General features: G+C 35.5%; 1 protein-coding gene across 3 annotated transcripts in view; it reads right to left on the bottom strand.

The window, feature by feature from the left end:
- MCU (mitochondrial calcium uniporter) overlaps positions 1 to 19,905 on the bottom strand; it is a 209,559-nt gene that overhangs the window by 23,349 nt on the left and 166,305 nt on the right. For all 3 annotated transcript variants that reach the window (XM_082673619.1, XM_082673621.1, XM_082673620.1), the window contains exons 3-4: positions 2,914 to 3,084; positions 1,207 to 1,311 (exon numbers count right to left, since the gene is read on the bottom strand). In XM_082673619.1, coding sequence (XP_082529745.1) covers positions 1,207 to 1,311; positions 2,914 to 3,084 — 276 coding nt within the window. The remainder of the gene's footprint in view (positions 1 to 1,206; positions 1,312 to 2,913; positions 3,085 to 19,905) is intronic.

The following is a 19,905-nucleotide window of genomic DNA, read 5'->3' as shown; positions in this document are numbered from 1 at the left end:
CATCTTAGAGGAAAGGTGAGAAAACACTGAGATGGTAAAGGAAAGAGCAAAGGAACTAGAGGGTGGAGGAAAAGTAGGAATCTTTTAAGAGGAAAAGAGAAAAACTTTAAAGGTAGATGTGGACCAGATTTTGGAGGCATTCAATACTTAGGCTTTTACTTAGAACTTTTTCTACATTAGACACAATTCTCAAAAGCAGAATGGAAAATAACAAATGTCCTAGGAAGCTGATGGAGGGGGTGGTGGTGGTGGAAGGGGAATTAACGACAGCAGTGAGTGACAATGAACATCAAGGGCAAAGAGAGAAAGATGACCAAAAGAGACACACTTCAAAATGTTATTTTAGAGGGCTATTTAATAGCATCAGTACTGTGCAAAGCCATATTGGAGTGTGGGGTGAAAAGAAAAATCAGTAAAACTAACTTTGTCTTTATTTAAATTTTTGATATTTTGTTTATCATAGATTTTTTGCATTAACTTTGGTTTTTAAAAGTAGTTCATGAAAATATTTGATTACTGAGTTTTCTGGCACTGGAGGCAAATATCCCATTTTTTCGCATAAAAGCATATTCTCGTCCGAAGTTCCCAAGGACTATTATTGTACAATAGTTGACTTTCAAACTGCTAACCTTGAGCCATCAAAAAAGGGGGTTAATTCCTGTTACAAATGTTTAAAAGGACAGGGAATTCCATAATTTTTAAAAAAGATTCCCCCAGTGGGCTTCCCTGGTGGCACAGTGGTTGAGAGTCCGCCTGCCGATGCAGCGGATGCGGGTTCGTGCCCCGGTCCGGGAGGATCCCGCATGCCGCGGAGCAGTTGGTCCCGTGAGCCATGGCCGCTGAGCCTGCGTGTCCGGAGCCTGTCCTCCGCAACGGCAGAGGCCACAACAGTGAGAGGCCCGCGTACCACAAAAAAAAAAAAAAAGGATTCCCCCAGTAACGTTATTAAAATAATATGACTTTTAGCTTGTATGGAAGGAAGGAGTTTAAGTTATGTAGAACACTCATTTATGCGAAACAGTGACAAGAGCCGATAATAAAGCATTCTGGTGTCTATGTTTTAGTCAGTGTACTAGCGAAGTGCTACCTATATGTAAAACTTTGACTGCTCTTTGAATACTGTTTCTCAACTTTACCCAGGGGAAAAAAAGTTCCTTCCAAAAGCCGTCCTCACATTTCTCTGACCTTATCAAGGTTACTTGTTACCTCTCTTTGGTGGTCGTACATGATACGTTAAGTCATTAATGACCAGTTTAAAGTCGTCAAGGAGGAGGAGGTCTATTCCTGTTGAGGCAGCAACTCGAACGCCATCTGTGAAAATTTAAATGTGAAAATTTTAAGGTCATATGTCCATAATTATTCAAGAATGGTCAGGAAAAAAGCAATCCTCAAAATAGATTTTAAAATTATGTCTTCTCTTTTAAATTTCAGTTAACTTTTTGCCTTATCCCTAAATTCTATGCTAAACAAAGCTTATACTATCTGAGGCTTTTTGTTTTCATGGCAATCTTTTTGGTGAAGATTTAACAACGTGTTTTTCTGGAAGAACTTTATGAACAAGTGAAATAATTACATAGATGTATAGCCGTCAGCTGGAAATCTAGGGTCACTGGGAGAGGTGCATGGATGTCTATGATGGAAGTTGGTTGAGTAAAACACCCAATGTTTTCTAATATATGGTACTTTGCAGTATAGCTACTGATTAGTTGCCAATAATCCAGTAGGGGCAGATGCTAGGTTTAGCAAAGTACACCAAGCTGATCTATTAATTACATTACAAGATGAGTTGAGAATTAAGAATATTTAAAATATTTAAACTACAGAAATGTGGCAAATTAGCAACAACTGAGTAAATCCAAGGGTAAATAGGTACTTACTGTACTAGGCTTTTACGTTTTTCTGTAGGTTTAAAATTTTTCAAAGTGAAAGTGGGAAAAATGTAAGGCGCTTAAAAAGTAAATAAATGAAATGGATATCATGTCAAATGGGAATTTTTAGTGCCTTATTTTATATTGTTTTCAAACCATATGTCTTCATTTTGTAAACATTTATGTGAAAGACCTAAGAAGATTTAAAAAGAAGGCGTAATATTTCATATCTTCAGAGATGATGGCTCAACTACTAGAAAAGTTTATTCTACACCTAAGGTAATGACAAAAGGTCTCAAAAGTATAAATGTGATTGATGGTTCATCTTTGCCCATGGCATTATATGTGAGGTGCTTTTGAATGAGATCCCTGTGTATATACCCTTGCTAAAACTGAGCAATCATATTCTGAAAATTGGGAGAAAAATCACTGTCTCTCTTGACATTTGCTAAGCAAAAGATTGTGTCCTAAAGTTAAGAGCATGGGATTCTTTTGCAGTGGTGTATGTGTGTGTGTGTGTGTGTGTGTGTAAAAACAATTTGGAGTGAAATGATGGGTGGGTGGGAATTAATAATGAAGGTGTATGCCCAGTAGTAGGATTGCTGGGTGGTATGGCAGTTCTATTTTTAGTTTTTTAAGGAACCTCCATACTGTTCTCCATAGTGGCTGTATCAATTTATATTCCCACCAACAGCATGGGAGGGTTCCCTTTTCTCCACACCCTCTCCAGCATTTATTGTTTCTTGATTTTTTTATAATGGCCATTCTGACTGGCGTGAGGTGATGCCTCATTGTAGTTTTGACTTGCATTTCTCTAATGATTAGTGATGTCGAGCATATTTTCATGTGCCTCTTGGCCATCTGTATGTCTTCCTTGGTGAAATGTCTATTTAATGGCCTATGTGGGAAAAGAACCTAAAAAAGAGTGGATATATGTAAATGTATAACTGATTCACTTTGCCGTACAGCAGAAACTAACACAACATTGTAAAGCAACTAGGCTCCAATAAAAATTAAAAAAAAAAAATAATGAAGGTGACTATACCTGGTGAATAGATTGCAACTCTGTCAATTCCCCGATCCTCTTCTTGTAGTTGTCGTAAAAACACACCAACAGAGTCTGAGATAGGTTTGAGTGTGAACTGGCAGCGTTCACGCCGGGATGGTAGCCTCACAGATATCACAGGTAACCCATTTTGATACACCACTGTCACATCTGAATGAAAAAGACCCATAACCATATGATAATTAGATTTCATTATAAGTTAAAGTGACATTATTAATCTTCTTAAATGGGGGTTTTTTATTATTAGTGTGGCTTAAAATGTTTTCTAAGGTTCAAGAATATGCCCTTTAGCTTTAGTTGAAGGTTATTCCAGGAAATGGCTTATGGAAGATCATATCTATCACACAACACTTTGCAGAAAAAAGAAAATATGCAAAGGATTATCTTTTAAGTGGGTCAAGGAGACGCTTTCCCAGGAATTTAAGGTAAAGTTCTTGGTATTGGTGAATACAAACCCTGAATCCATTTAGTAAATTTTTATTAAGTAGCCAGAGATTGCTGGGCCAAATTCTATACCCTGTAGGAGGTGGCTCTCGGGAGCCAGAGCTTTTTTAAGAATCTGTGGGGAATGACATGTGAAAGTACACTAATAAGTGAGACTTACTCAAGGATAATCAACTCATATTTCTGTAGTACATATAATATTATAACCAAGGTGCTTGATAAGTAAGCATTCTCTTATACAACTTGGACATATTATGATATAATAAAAAACAATTCCTTTTAAGTTCTCTTGAACATTTTCCTGAGGTTAGCAAGAGGCCAAAGCTCAACTTTTGGGATTTACTAACAAAACGTTATTAAGGGAACCATTATAATAAGCTACACAACTGAAAGGATTTTCTACAACAGAACGGCACAGAATTCCTTATTTCCTTATCTTGTTCCTTAACTGTCTTGATTTATAGAACCTTAGTCCCTAAAACAAATGCCAGAATAACTCTTTCAAAAACATTTTCAAATGAATCTTTTAATAAATAAATTTTGAACCAGAATTTTTTACACAAGCAACCAAGCATTTAAAGATGATAATTTAGGGATTTCCCTGATGGCACAGTGGATAAGACTTCGTGCTCTCAATGCAGGGGGCCTGGGTTCAATCCCTGGTCAGGGAGCTAGATCCCACATGCATGCTGCAACTAAAAGTTCACATGCCACACTAAGGAGCCCATGTTCTGCAATTAAGGAGCCCACCTGCCACAACTAAGACCTGGTGCAACCAAATAAATAAATAAATATTAAAAAAAATAAATAAAGATGATAATTTATCACTAGTCTGTGAAAGGAAAACAGGGTTTAGAATCAAATCTGGTATGGAATCCAGCCAAAAATAATAAATAAATAAATTTAAAAAACCCACTTAGCATACTGCTTTAAGATGAGTGATGTTTCTTTTTAAAAAATGTTTTTAAATTTAATTAATTAATTAATTTTTGGCTGTGTTGGGTCTTCTTTGCAGCATGCGGGCTTTCTCTAGTTGCAGCGAGCAGGGGCTACTCTTCGTTGCGGTGTGCAGCCTGCTCATTGCGGTGGTTTCTCTTATTGCGGAGCACAGGCTCTAGGCGCCCGGGCTTCAGTAGTTGTGGCTCATGGGCTCTAGAGCACAGGCTCAGTAGTTGTGGCACACGGGCTTGGTTGCTCTGTGGCATGTGGGATCTTCCCAGACCAGGGCTCAAACCCTTGTCCCCTGTGTTGGCAGGCGGATTCTTAACCACTGCACCACCAGGGAAGTCCCTAATAATGTTTCTTTATTAGCTTTTTTTTAAGACTCAAAAGATACACTCTATAAAGTTTTTAAGGATTCGTATCCCTCAAAATTGAAGAGCCGAGAGGAAACATACATAGAATAATAATGTTCTGGAGATTCTAAATGCATCAAACTTTTCATAGTTGTAGTCATTTACATCTTATTTCCTCGCCTGGTCTAGTAAATTATAATGCCTACAATGAATACAAAAGCCTCACACTACATTGTTCCGTGACTTAAATTTTAAAAGTAACCCTTATTGAAGCATAGTTTATAAATAACAATGTACACTCTTATTTTAAATGAACATTTGATGAATTTTGACATAATAATCAAGATAAAGAACATTTCCATTAGCCCCCCCAAATTCTCTTGATCCAATTCAAGTTAACCCCTGGGCAACTATTGATTGGATTTTTTCACCACAGATTATATTTAGTTTTTCTAGAGTTTTACACTACTGGAATCATACAGCATGTACTCTTTTGTATCTGGTTTCTTTCTTTCAGCATAATGATTCTGAGATTCACCAGTGTTGCTGCATGCATTAGTAGTTAATTTGTTTTTATTGCTGAGTAGCATTTAAAATTGTGGATACACCACAATTTGTTCAACCATTCACCTGTTGATTGACATGTGGATTGTTTCCAGTTTTGGACTACTATGAATAAACCTTTTATGATTATTTACTCACAAGTCTTTGTGTGGACATATGGTATACCTTTTCTCATCCTTTTACGTTTAACCTACCCACGTCTTTATATTTCAAGTGGGTTTCCTGCAGGCAGCATATGGTTGAGTCTTCCTATTTTATCCAATCTGACAATCTGTCTTTTAATTAAAGTGTGTATATCATTAGCATTTAATAAATTATAAATATTGTTGTGTATGTCTGCCACCTTGCTACTTTTCTTGACTCAACTCTTCTTTCTTCCACTTTTCTTCGATTCATGCCCTCTTTTAGATTAACTGAGTATTTTTTTTACTACATTTAATCTCTACTATTGGCTTATTAACTGTACCTTTTCATGTTTTGGGGTTACTCTATAGCAGGTATTGCCAAATTTTTTCTGTTCAGGGTTAGACAGACATTAAATACTTTAGGCTTTGTAGGCCATAAGATCTCTGCTGCAACTTTAGACTCTGCACTGTGGTGCAAAAGCAGCCGTAGGCAGTATGTAAACGAATATGCATGGCTGTTTCAACAAACTTTATTTACAAAAATAAGGAGTGCACTGGACTTGGCCTACTGGGTTTGCTGAACCCTACTCAAGGGTTTACAATATACATCTTTAACTTATCACAGTTAACCTTCAAGTAATATCATACCACTTTAGGTATAGTGTAGAGACCCTTACAACAATATACTTCTATTCCCCCTGTATTGTTCTATATTTTATTTCTACATGTTATAAACCACACATTATTTTTACTTTGATAACTGATTATACTTTAAAGAAATTTTAAAATGAGAAAAATGTCTTTTATATTTATACACATATTTACCCTCTGGTGTTCCTCATTGTTTCTGGTATAGATCCACATTTCCATTTGGTATCATCTTCCTTTTGTCTCAAGAGCTTCCTTAAACATTTCTTGTTGTGCAGATATGTTGACAATAAGTTCTCTCAGTTTTGGTAAAGTGAGAAAAAGTCTTTATTTCATCTTCAATTTTGAAAGACATTTTTGCTATGTAAAATATTCTAGGTTGGCTTTTTTTTTTTCCTTTTAGTGCTCTAAAGAAATTCCCTTCTGGTTTGCACAGTATATGATAAATTTATGTACATTCTTATCTTTGTTCCTTTGTATGTGATATGTCTTTTTCCCTCTCACTGCTTTTAATATTTTCTCTTTATCATTGGTTTTCAGCAATCTGATTATAATGTTCCTTTCTATGGTTTTCTTTATGATTATTCTGTTTGGGAATTGTTAAATTTCTCAGCTCTGGGGGCTCATCGTTCTCATCAAATTTGGAAAAATTTTGGCCATTATTCAAATGGTTTTTATGTCTCCCACCCCTCTCCTTATGGGATTCCAATTACACTTATATTAGACCATGTGGTACTGTCACACAGGGCACTAAAACTCTGTTCATATTATTTTAGTTTTTCCCTCTCAGATTCATTTTGGATAGTTTTAATTGCTATGTATGTCAATGTCACTGATCTTTTCCTCTGTAGTGTTTAATCTGCTATTAATTCCATTTATATTGGTTTTCATTTCAGATATATTTTTCACCTCTAGAAGTTCCCTTTGTTTATTGTTCTATTTTCTATTTTTCTTCATATTATGCTTATGTTTTCTTCTCTCTCTCTGAATATAAGGGTCACATTTATAACTATTTTAAAATCCTCTGTTAATTCCATCATTTCTGTCATTTGTAGATCTGGTTCTATTGACTGATTCTGGCACCCCCACCCCCCACCCTGCAGCTTCTTCACATGCCTAGTAATTTTTGATGGGAGATTAGACATTGTGACTTTTACACTGCTGAATACCGGATCTTGTTGTATAGTTAAGTTGCTTGCATATTAGCTTGATCCTCTCAGGTCTTTTAAGACAGATCTAGAGAATCCTTTATTCTAGGGCCAATTTGGCCCCACTTCCAAGTTATGGTTCTTCTGGGAGTCTCTGCTGAATGTTCATGTATTCAGTGATGTCTCTCCTCTCTAGCTGCTGGGAAGTCAAATGATTTCTGGCCCTGAGTGAGCACTAAGAGTTATTCATTTTACAGCTTCTGGTAGTTGTTATTTCCTTGGAAGTTGTTATAGCCTGGCCTTGTGGTTTAGAATTTAACCAAACCCTCAGGCTACAAGCTGAAGCAATGTAAGGTTAATTTCATTTGTTTCTCTTTTCTCAGAGATCAAAGTCCTGTCTTGCCTACTGTCCAATGTTTAGAAACAGTATTTTCATGTATTCTGTCTGGTGTTATAGCTGTTGACAGCAGGACAGCAATTCCCACAGCAGTTAATCCTTTGTGGATACATGATTTGAATTTTTACATAAAAACTAAAAAGAAGCAAAGTCAGAAATCTCTGTTTATTCCTTCCAAAAGGAGAGTCTGAGTTTCCTAAGGAAAAAGAGGCCAAAAATAGTAATATAAACTTAATACATAGCATGAACCACCTAAAGTTTTCAATATCTAAAGTAACTTGAAATTTTTTTCATTTTCTTTCTCATTTTTAAAAGAATCCTTAGCAATCCATTGTTTCCGTAAGGTCAGAGCCAGCAACATAAATATCCCTATTAGTTCTATAAGCAGTAATGATGATGGGGTCATAAAATTAGGTGATTAACTTGTCTATCTGGTGCTTTCTTCCCTCCAATCCAGTCTTCTTTCTATTGATATATGCAAAAATATTCACACACAGATTTCAAGAAGTAGACAGAGTTGGATTTAAATAAAAGATAGGAATCTGTGAATCTTAAACACATAAAGTATGGAAGATTTCACTAATACATCAATTTCACAGGAAAGTGCTTAGGGGTTACTGTTTTTAAATAACTGAGACAAAGTCAACAGATAAAATTAAGGTCTTTATCACTCAGTTTAACTTTTTCCTTTAAAGATTATGAAGCCTTTAAAAGGAATTAAATATGAAAGCTTTGAGAAACTCTGCATGGATAGCACATTTCAGAACTGACAAACCTTTATTACAATACTGCTTTTGAAATAAATCCCCAGGTCTCCTTCTTTCCCACACACTAGATTGTAATGCAAATGTTAGATTTCTTGTTTTGCAACCAAAGAATAACAATTACCATAGTTCCTCAAGTTTAACAATATAAAAAATTGCTGTTGGTTGTAGTGAAGTCACAATGGGAATTTACAAGCTAATGACAGCTGTCAGCTACTATTCTCTAGAGATAAATACTCTAAGTGTAAATTGCATCAAGTAACTTTTTGGTTGGTTAAAAAAAATCTTTTGCTTTGATTTCCGTTTCAATAAGTAAGAAATAATCTAAGTATGTTCTATAGCAGTGTGGTTCAAAGAAACCTAGAAATTATGGGGCATCCCATACAAATACTGAGAGACAGAATATGACAACTGATTTAGGAATAAAAAGTAAAGACAAGGAATTTTCCTGAGTAAGAAGAGAAGTGCAAGGACAACAGACACATGGGGTTGAAGAAGTAATATATTAAAAAAAAAAAAAAAAGCTTTGGAGCATTAGGTGTAGAAAAAGTCATATAATACAAATGCTTGTTATTTAGCCAACTGTTAAAAACTCAGAGTAGGAAAATTAGTTGGTGCTCAAAATAATTAGTAAAATCTCCTCTAAAATATATCATTTTATGAACACTGTTACTGAACACAAATTCATGTGCCTGATGCACAGTGAGGCCAAACAAACCGAAACGTCAGAGTATGAAGCAGAGAAAGGTTTATTGCAGGGCCAGTCAAGGAGAATGGGTGGCTTGTGCTCAAAAATCCTAAACTCCCCAATGGTTTTGGGGGAGAAGTTTTTATAGGCAAAGTTTGGTGTGAGGGCTGCAGGGTTTGTGACTTTCTTCTGATTGGTTGGTGTTGAGGTAACAGGGCAGTGCCCCAGGAATCATGTGCCCAGCCTGAAGTTACCATCTTCCACCTGGGTCGGGGCCTTAGTTCCTGCAGAAGAACTCAAAGATACTATCATATATATTCCTTGAGGAGGAACCAGGACCCTGCCCCAAGGCTACACTATTGCTTCTTAACTGTTCCTCCCTTGTTTCTGCATTCCCTCCCCTCCCTGATTAGCAACTGTTTGAATCAGCCCTTTGGAACTCAGGGAAGGCTGAGGCTGAATGAAGCCCATTTTCTACAAACAAGAAACAGGGACACAGAAAGGACTTGTACCCAGGAGCCCCACAGGGTCCTGCTTGGTTTCAACATGACTGTATATCTCTTAAGGACTTATTATGAACGGGAACTGGTACAATAAGGAAGCACATTTAGGGTGTTTTCTGCAGAGATACTTTGAACTGAACTTTATATTATATGATGGATGATTCCAGTGGTTTATGATCTTGCCATCATCTGTTTCTTTTCTTTCCCTTTTCTGTTCTATTCTGCATCAAGAATGTGAAATACAATAATAGAATTTTAGTGTTGGAAGGGTCAGAGAAATCATACAGACTAAGCCCTTCTTCTACAGCTAAGAACAATAAAGTCCAGCAAGGTTAGATGAAGTTCCTAAGATCCACCCATGTTGTCCCACATGGCAAGACGTCCTCCTTTTATATAGCTGAGTAATATGCTCTTGTACATATATACCACCTCTTGTTTATCCATTCATCTACCTATGGACACATAGGTTGTGTCAATATCTTGGATATTGTAAATAATGCTACAATGAACACAGGGAAAAATACCTGGAAGTAGAATTGCTTAATCATATAGTAGTTCTATTTTTAATTTTTTGAGGAACCTCCATACTGTTTTCCATAGTGGCTACACCAGTTTATCAATACATTCCCACCAACAGTGCATGAGGTTTCCCTTTTCTTCACATCCTCCCCAAAACTTGTTATTTCTAGTCTTTTTGATAATAGCCATTCTGACAGGTGTGAATGATATCTCATTGTAGTTTTGATTTAAATTTTCCTGATGATTAGTGATATTGAGCACATTTTCATGTGTCTGTTGGCCATCTGTTTGTCTTCTTTGGAAAAATGTCTCTTCAGGTCCTTTGCCCATTTTTCAATCAGGTTGTTTGTTTCTTTGATGTTGAGTTGTATGAGTTCTTTATATAATTTGGACGTTAACCTCTTATCAGATATATCATTTGCAAATATCTTCTCCTATTCAATAGGGTGCCTTTTCATTTTGTTGATAGTTTCCTTTGCTGTGCAAAAGCTTTTTAGTTTGATGTGGCCCCATCTGTTTATTTTTGCTTTTGTTTACCTTGCCTGAGATGTATCCAAAAAATATTGCTAAGACCTATGTCAAAGAGTGTACTGCCTATGTTTTCTCCTAGGAGTTTTATGCTTTCAGGTCTTATATTTAAGTCTTTAACCCATTTTGAGTTTATTTTTGTATATGGTGTGAGAAAGTAGTCCATTTTGATTCTCTGGCATTTGGCTGTCCAGTTTTTCCAACATCATTTATTGAAGAGGCTGTCTTTTCCCCATTGTATATTCTTGCCTCCTTTGTTTTAGATTAATTGACCATGTAAGTGTGGGTTTATTTCTGCAATCTCTATTCTGGTCCATTGATCAATGTGTCTGTTTTTGTGCCAGTACCACACTATTTTGATATGGTAGCTTTGTAGTATAGTCTGAAACCAGGGAATACAATACCTCCAGCTTTGTTCTTCTTTCTCAAGATTCTTTTGGCTATTCGGGGTCTTTTGTGTTTCCATACAAAGTTTGGGGTTATTTGTTCCAGTTCTGTGAAAAATGCCGTTGGTATTTTGATAGGGATTGTGAATTTATAGATTGCCTTGGGGAGTATGATCATTTTAACAAGATTAATTCTTCCAATACATGAGCATGGTATATCTTTCCATTTGTTCGTGTCATCTTGGATTTCTTTCATCAATGTCTTACAGTTGTCTAAGTACAAGTATTTACCTCCTTGGTTAGATTTATTCCTAGGTATTTTATTGTTTTTGATACAATTGTAAATGAGATTGTTTTCTTAATTTCTCTTCCTGATAGTTCATTGTTAGTTTATCGAAACATAAGTTTTTTTTTTTTTTTTGGCCGCACCATGCGCCTTCCAGGATCTTAGTTCCCCAACCAGGGATCAAACCCGTGCCCCCGCAGTGGAAGTGCAGAGTCCTAACCACTGGACCACCAGAGAATTCCTGCAAGAGATTTCTATATATTAATTTTGTACCCTGAAATTTAACTGAATTCATTTATTAGTTCTAATAGCTTTTTGGAGGCATGTTTTAGTTTCTGATATAAATTAGGCTAACTTTTTTTTTCTTTTAGACCTGTTTCACATTTTACTCCTTATGCCATCTGAAATATACTTTTGTGAAATAACAAATCAATTGTAACACCACCATTGACTCTGCCCCTTCTCCTGATTTTCAAAGCTAATTCTATCACATGTCACATTTCCATATATGCAAGGTTTCTCTAATCTGATCCTACAATCTTTCCTGTACCGATACTCCACTGTTTTGATTATTATGGTTTTAAAAGTACATCTTAATATGTGGTTTAGGTAAATCTTTCCCCCCCTTTCTACTCCAAATTTATGTTAAGTATTTGTATAGTTTTAGTCTTTCATATGAATTTTTGAATAAGTTCATCAGCTCCTATTGAGGTTCATATTAGCACTGTAGTGAGTTTATAAATTTATGTGAGGGAACCTGACAATTGTTACAATGTTGTCCTCATATTCATTAACATATTATAACTCTGCATTTATTTCTATCTTTTTTTAGGTCCTTCAATAAAGTTTATTCTTCTCAATAAATGCTTTACAGATTTTTTAATTAGTTTTCACTCATAGATACTTTTAAATAATTTATTTTTAATATTCACTTCTCTGTTCATAAATATAATTCCAAAAGTCCATATCCTTTTTCATTAAATTATGATATATTAGACAAAACATAAGATTATCATTTTAATAGAATAAATTAAATATTATTTAGGTGATAGTAAGGCCCTTCCTTATACATTAAGGCAAAAACATCCTCAAATTTACTTAGATATGTAAAATAGATGATTTAAAATTTCTTTAAATTATTCATAGTATATTAAAAATGCTAAATTTGTCACATACTATCATTTGAAGAACACTCATTTTGAAAAGCAGGTAAATATTTATGTAAAAAATATCTTTTTACATCAGTATAAGAAAGCCCAATTATAGAATCATAACTTTAGTAGTTTGATAAATCCAGCCATTTGGGTCCTTCCAACTGGTAGTATAAATGAACTTAGTGAAATCAGCTATATATTTCATTGTGAACCTAAGGTGAATTAGTATTTGTACAACTGAACCTCTCTCTGTAGAACTATGTAAAAACATTTGTGTGAAGTTATTACGAGGCTTAAATGATAAAAGTTGTGAAAAGACTTAAAGTTATAAATCTTTTTAAAATGCATGGTATTATTGGTTTTATGTTAATAGTAGTACAACCTATGTACCTTTCATTAAATCTGGTTCTTTTAAAATCTGTTTATGAAGATAATTAATCTCTCATAAATGTCAAAAGCATTTGTGCTAAGTAAAAGGTCATCCTCTTCCTTCCTTCCGTTCATCTACTCATTCTACTGAGAATTAACTATTTTATTTTGCTTTTGTAAAAATAAAATCCTGTCCTAATATAGTGCTCTAACATATTTTTCTTTCTACGAATAATGCTTTTGGGACTTCCCTGGTGGTGCAGTGGGTAAGAATCCGCCTGCCAATACAGGGGACATGGGTTCGAGCCTTGGTCTGGGAAGATCCCACATGCTGCAGAGCAACTAAGCCCATGTGTCACAACTACTGAGACTGCACTCTAGAGCCCACGAGCCACAACTACTGAGCCTGAGTGCCACAACTACTGAAGCTCGCATGGCTAGAACCCGTGCTCCGCAGCAAGAGAAGCCACCACAATGAGAAGCCCATGCACCGCAATGAAGAATAGCCCCCCACTCACTACAACTAAAGAAAATCTGCACTTGGCAATGAAGACGCAATGCAGCCAAAATAAATAATATTTAAACAAACAAAAAAGAATAATGCTTTTTATGGTGCTGCTTTGAAAGTAACTTCATTAAACCTTGACCCTTGGTCCACTTTAATTTCTGGGTGGTAAAAAGTTGAATATAATCCTAAAGTACAGAGAGTGAAGTATAGTAGAAGAATGATGGATTTTGGAATCTCAGATTTAGTAGTACTGAAGTTCTACCACAGGAGACACCTTGAATACATGAGCCCATTACTGAATATAACTTTACCTCCGTTTCCTTACCTATAATGCAGAGAGTCTAATACCTCAGAAGGCTGCTTAGGAGATTCAATGAGAATATGGAAAAACGCTTGCCTTAATAGTTTTTCTTGCTTTTTCTAAAATCTACAGTCTTAAAACCCAAAGCCTAAAATCATATAAGTTTCTGTGAGAAAATTTCCAATCATGCCTTTAAACCCCAAGAGAACAAAAATGACTTGTTCCACTGAGGGCAACAAGGGGAAGAAAAGCTTAAGTTATACAAACAAATTCCATGTGCCTAGGTATTTTTGGATAATAGACCTCCTTGAGAACCTGAAGAAGGTATGGATTCCCTTCTTAGACCTACTTCCTGAAAAAATTCAAAACGATTTATACATAAAAATTTTAGATACAATCATTTTGTTGCATTGGAAAATGATTTCCTTCATATTACCTGCTATGGACTGAATTTTGATCTCCCAAAATTTGTATTCTGAAGCTCGAATTCCCCCATGTGACTATCTGGAGATAGTGTCTTTAAGAGGTAATTAAGGTTAAAGGAGAAGATAAGGGTGGGGCTCTAATCTGATAGGACAATGGCTTTACATGAGGAGTAAGAGCTTTCCCCAGCCCCCACCATGTGGGGACACAGTGAGAAGGTGGTCATCTGCAAGCTAGGAATAGTTCTTACCAGAGCCTAACCATGCTGGCACCCTGATCTTGGACTTCTAGTCTCGAAAACTGTGAGAAAATAAAATTTTGTTGTTTAAGCCACCCAGTCTACAGTATTTTGTTATGAGCAGACTACTGCATTGAAGTATTTTAAAAATAAATGTTTACAAAAACTGAAGCATTTTACCTCATTTTAAATCAAAATTAACAGCCATTTTCTGTTGTTTCTTTTTTTTTAAGAAATAAAACAAAAATTTACAAATTAAAACAGAAAATAAACTTTAATTCTATATAAAAGAACATTTCAATTACAAGGCTGCTATTGTTTGGCTTGAATAAAGAAGTCACATAATGGCCTGGTTTTGGAACATGATAACTTGGACATTATCTTTGATATCTAAAAAGGTTGTACCTTTCTGTTTTGATGAAAAGAAGTTGTAAAAACTCTGAGACTCTGGGAAAGGTATGTGGTAACAAACATAATCACAGCTCTCATAGTTCACTTCACCAGATGATGCTTGGCTAGGCATATGCAAGGAACCAAAGATTTTTCTAAGACTCTTAGAATTGAATTCATATCACTCACTGTTTTTATGCAATATCAATAGTGAAACGATTGGAAATCCGAGTTCCAGTTTTAAGGTTTCTGAGTGGAGGTAATCTTAGAGCTCTAAGGTTTTTCTAATTCTTGTAGAGAAACTGACAAACCTCTCCATTCGTGACTAGCCTAGAGAAACTTCATCCAGCAGCTGGAAAATTCACAAGGTTGTCTATTTCTACCTACTTCAGAGCTACAGCTTGGTTGAAAGGGTTCATGATTTTTCTACCAAATCCATAATAATGACTGTAAGGTCTTGAATTGGAAGATTATGCTCATTCATAAAGGCCCAAATATCCCCAAGTAAATCAAGCCATAACTAAACACTTCCTTGTGATAAATTTTCTCTTCTCTTAAAAAGCAAACTCCTGTCCAAAGTTTAATCTAGCAAAGGAAAAATTTCTATTTTGATTCTTTTTCTCATAAAATCTTGTTCTCATAACAGTGATTACTTCTGTGGTAGCAGGCAGGCCTTCTTTTAGGGCTGTTCGAAGTCTTCACTGCCAGTATGTGCCAACGAAAAAAACCAATGTATTATTGCACTGGGTAGAGCTCCTTTCTTCTCTGAGGCCATATAAGTATGCATGGCTCTAAGTTTGGAAGATGTGCCATCTGTTCGTAGAGTACCAAGATCTTCCTTAGAGTAAAAAAAAAAATTTTTTCCTGGTAGTTATTTTGGAAAAGAAATTTAACACTATTTCAAAGATGGTAATAGCCATTAATGTTAACAGCTTTTCTAATTTCCACCAGAAATCACATATTTGGGATTTTTCTTTGTATCAACATGCATATTAACAGACAAAAACTAGAAACTAACTCCTTAGAGCAATATCAGTAGTTTCATGAAGTCACATGCACTCTGGACAAAACTGGATAGTTTCCAAATTCCCTCAAAACTTACTTCAAAATATTGAAACAAATGACAGCAATCCTAGAATGGATAATATCATCTGAAATTTGACATAAATTTACTTCTGCTCCACACTAAGCCAGTTTAAATACTGTCAGCACATAAAGCTTAAACGTCTTTCCATGTTCATGTGGCTGTTTTTCTTAGCAATGTGAAAGCCAATTTTATACAAGCCTTCAAAAAAAGACTTTTGTGATGGAACATGTTCAACCATATTTTGGTATTTTCAAAATATGAAACTTCTACTTACAAAAAAAAATTCAAACTGTAGGATATATTTTTAAAATGGAAAAATAAAATGGTGTTTCAGCTTTCCCAACTTCACATTTGGGTTGATGAGAACTCTGCCCACATTAAAACACTGTGGCTTTCTCTTCTATCATTTTTCATGATTTCATTACTTTCATTTCTTTTTTGTTGTCAAGTTTTTAAAAGTTGGAATGAAAGACAGTGGTGGGGTATGTTTATGTCCTCAATATAGTGATGACAATAAATATAGAATCTCCAACTGTATATGAGCAGCCATTAATAATAAAACATGATTTAAAAAGTCCACCCTTTCCCACAAAATTATTTTAAAAGTAACAGGAAAAATTCTAGAATAAAAAGAACCCTTACAAATCAATACTAAAAAGACAGTTCATTTTTTTAAATGGGCAAAAAGTTTGGGCACTTCATCAAAGAAAATATTTGAATGGTTAATGAGTACATTAACAGATGCCCAACATCTTGGTCATCAGTGAAATGCAAATTAAAACCACAATGAAATAATACTACAAATCCACTACCATGTCTATAATCAAGAAGACTGACCATACCAAGTGTTGGGGAGGATACGGGGAAACTGGAACACTTAAACACTGCTGGTAGGAATGCAAAGTGGGACAGCCACTTTGGAAAACAATTCTGCAGTTTCTTAAAAAGTTAAGCACATCATGAAAGAAACTGAAGACCACACAAACAGTTGGAAAGATATACTGTGTTCTTGGATTGGAAGAATCAATATTGTTAAAATGACCACACTACTCAAGGCTGTGTACAGATTTAATGCAATCCCTGTCAAATTACCAATGGCATTTTTCACAGAACTGGAACAAAAAATTTTTTAAGTTTGTATGGAAACACAAAAGACCCTGAATAGCCAAAACAATCTTGAGAAAGAAGAACGGAGCTGGAGGAGTCATGCTCCCTGACTTCAGACCATACTACGAAGCTACAGTCATCAAAACAGTATGGTACTGGCACAAAAACAGACACATAGATCAATGGAACAGGACAGAAGGCCCAGAAATAAACCCACGCACTTACGGTCAATATAATCTATGACAAAGGAGGCAAGGGCTTCTCTGGTGGCGCAGTGGTTGAGAGTCTGCCTGCCGATGCAGGGGACACGGGTTCGTGCCCCAGTCCAGGAAGATCCCACATGCCGTGGAGTGGCTGGGCCCATGAGCCATGGCCGCTGAGCCTGTGCGTCCGGAGCCTGTGCTCCACAATGGGAGAGGCCACAACAGTGAGAGGCCCATGTACCGCAAAAAAAAAAAAAAAAAAAAAAAAAAAAAAAAAAAAAGGAGGCAAGAATACAATGGAGAAAAGAAAGTCTCTTCAATAAGTGATGCTGGGAAAACTGGGCAGCTACATGTAAAAGAATGAAATCAGAAGATTCTCCAACACCATATACAAAAATAAACTAAAAAAGGATTAAAAACCTAAATGTGAGACTGGATACTATAAAACTCCTAGAGGTAAACATAAGCAGAACACTCTTTGACATAAATCACAGCAATAATTTTTGGCTCTGTCTCCTAGAGTAATAGAAACAAAAGCAAAAATAAACAAATGGGACCTAATTAAACTTAAAAGGTTTTGCACAGCAAAGGAAACCATAAACAAAATGAAAAGATAACATACAGAATGGGAGAAAATATTTGCAAATGAATTGACTGACAAGGGCTTACTTTCCAAAATATACAGTTTGTACAGCTCAATACTAAAAAAAACCCAACCCAATAAAAAAAATGGGCAGAAGACCTAAATAGACATTTCTCCAAAGGAGACATACAGATGGCCAAGAGGCACATGGAAAGATGTTCAACATCACTAATTATTAGAGAAATGCAAATCAAAACTACAATGAGGTACCACCTAACACCAGTCAGAATGGCCATCAACAAAAAGTCTACAAATAATAAATGCTGGAAAGGGTGTGGAGAAAAGGGAACCCTCCTACACTGTTGGTGGAAATGTAAATTGATGTAGTCACTACGAGAAAAGTATGCAGGTTCCTTAAAACACTAAAGATAGATTACCATATGATCCAGCAATCCCACTCCTGGGCATATATATGGAAAAGACAAAAACTAATTTGAAAAGATACATGCATCCCAATGTTCACAGCAGCACTATTTACAATAGCCAAGACATGGAACCAATCTAAATGTTCATCGACAGATGAATGGATAAAGAAGTGGTATATATATACAATGGAAATAATGCCATTTGCAGCAATATGGATGGACCTAGAGATTATCATACTAAGTGAAGTAAGTCAGACAGAGAGACAAATATTATATGATATCATTCATATGTGCAATCTAAAAAAAAAATACAAATGAACTTATTTACAAAACAGAAATAGACTCACAGACATAGAGAACAAACTTATGGTTACCCAAAGGAAAAGGGGGGTAAGGATAAATTGGGAATTTGGTATTAAGAGATACACACTATTGTATATAAAATAGTTAAAAAACAAGGACCTACTGTATAGCACAGGGAACTATATTAAATATCTTGTAATAATATATAATGGGAAAAAAATCTGAAAAAGAATATATATATGTGTGTAAACTGAATCACTTTGTTGTACACCTGAAATATTATAAATCAACTGTACTTCAATTAAAAAATATTACGCACATACTTACCGTATGACTCAGTCATTCTACTCCTAAGCATCTACCCAAGAGATATGACAACATATATCCATACAGGATATGTAAAAGAAGCTAGATGCAAAAGACTACATATTGAATGAGTCATTTATATGACATTTTTAGAAAAGGTTTAACTACAGAGAGAAAAAGCAGACTAGTGTTTGCCTCAGGTTTAGGGTAGGAGCAGGGATTGGCTGCAAAACAGGAACAAGAGAACTTTTAGGGGTGAAGGAAATAGTCTAAAGTTGGATTGTTATTATGCTTACATGATGATAGGTGAATTTTATGATATATAAAATATACATCAATAAAGTTTTTTAAAAAAGGAATGGGACAAAAACCAAAGGAAAAACTGGGGCATATATCCAGTTCCCCAAACCATCCACAGACTTTACTTAGGTTAAGAATTTATATATATTATCTATATTTGGGTTAGTTAAACCGATGATTGTTTATTATTAAACAGGAATTTCAATAACTGTTCAATGCTAAAATTATTTGTCCTCAAACAATTTTTGTAAGGAAATCTTACATTTTTTGTTAACTACACAAAAGACACAGCTTTCTACCGCAATTCCCAATACAAGGCTAATTGAGTAACATTACATTTCTGGATAGAGAAATGAAGGCAACCAGAGAGACTATTTTTCTTGCTCTTACTCTAGCTTACCTACAGTGAAGACGTGTCCTGGTTTACCATATTTAAAATTGTCAGGACAACTCTGGGTGTCCTCTTTTTACTCTCAAAAGTGTCCTGGGTCGAGTGAGAAATAATACAGTCAACCTGTCTATAACAGAATTACTTTCATCATTAATCCTTAATTTTCATTACCATGAAGGGGAACTCCTGAAAGATTTGAAAGACCTTAAATAAGCTACAAGCCATACAATCATAAAAATTTCAGTTAGTCATTTTACAATTGAGGATATGGGGCACAGAAAAATTAAAACAAGAAGCCCCAAACCACATTTTTTTGATTAGGGGTCTTTAACACTACCACAGCACTTTTTATAGAATAAGAGTTTCTGGGAACTTCCCTGGTAGAGCTGTGGTTAAGACTCCGAGCTCCCAATGCAGGGGGCCTGGGTTTGATCCCTGGTCAGGGAACTAGATCCCACATGCATATTGCAACTAAGAGTTTGCATGCCACAACTAAGGAGCCCACGAGCCGCAACTAAGGAGCACACATGCCACAACTAAAAGAGCCGGTGAGCTGCAACTAAGGAGCCCACCGGCCTCAACTAAGGA

This window comes from Grampus griseus (genome assembly GCF_964374135.1).
Source record: "Grampus griseus genome assembly, chromosome: 16".
NCBI classification, from domain to species: domain Eukaryota; kingdom Metazoa; phylum Chordata; class Mammalia; order Artiodactyla; family Delphinidae; genus Grampus; species Grampus griseus.
Note: the sequence above shows the minus strand (reverse complement) of the source record. Positions and strands in the feature narration are given on the sequence as shown.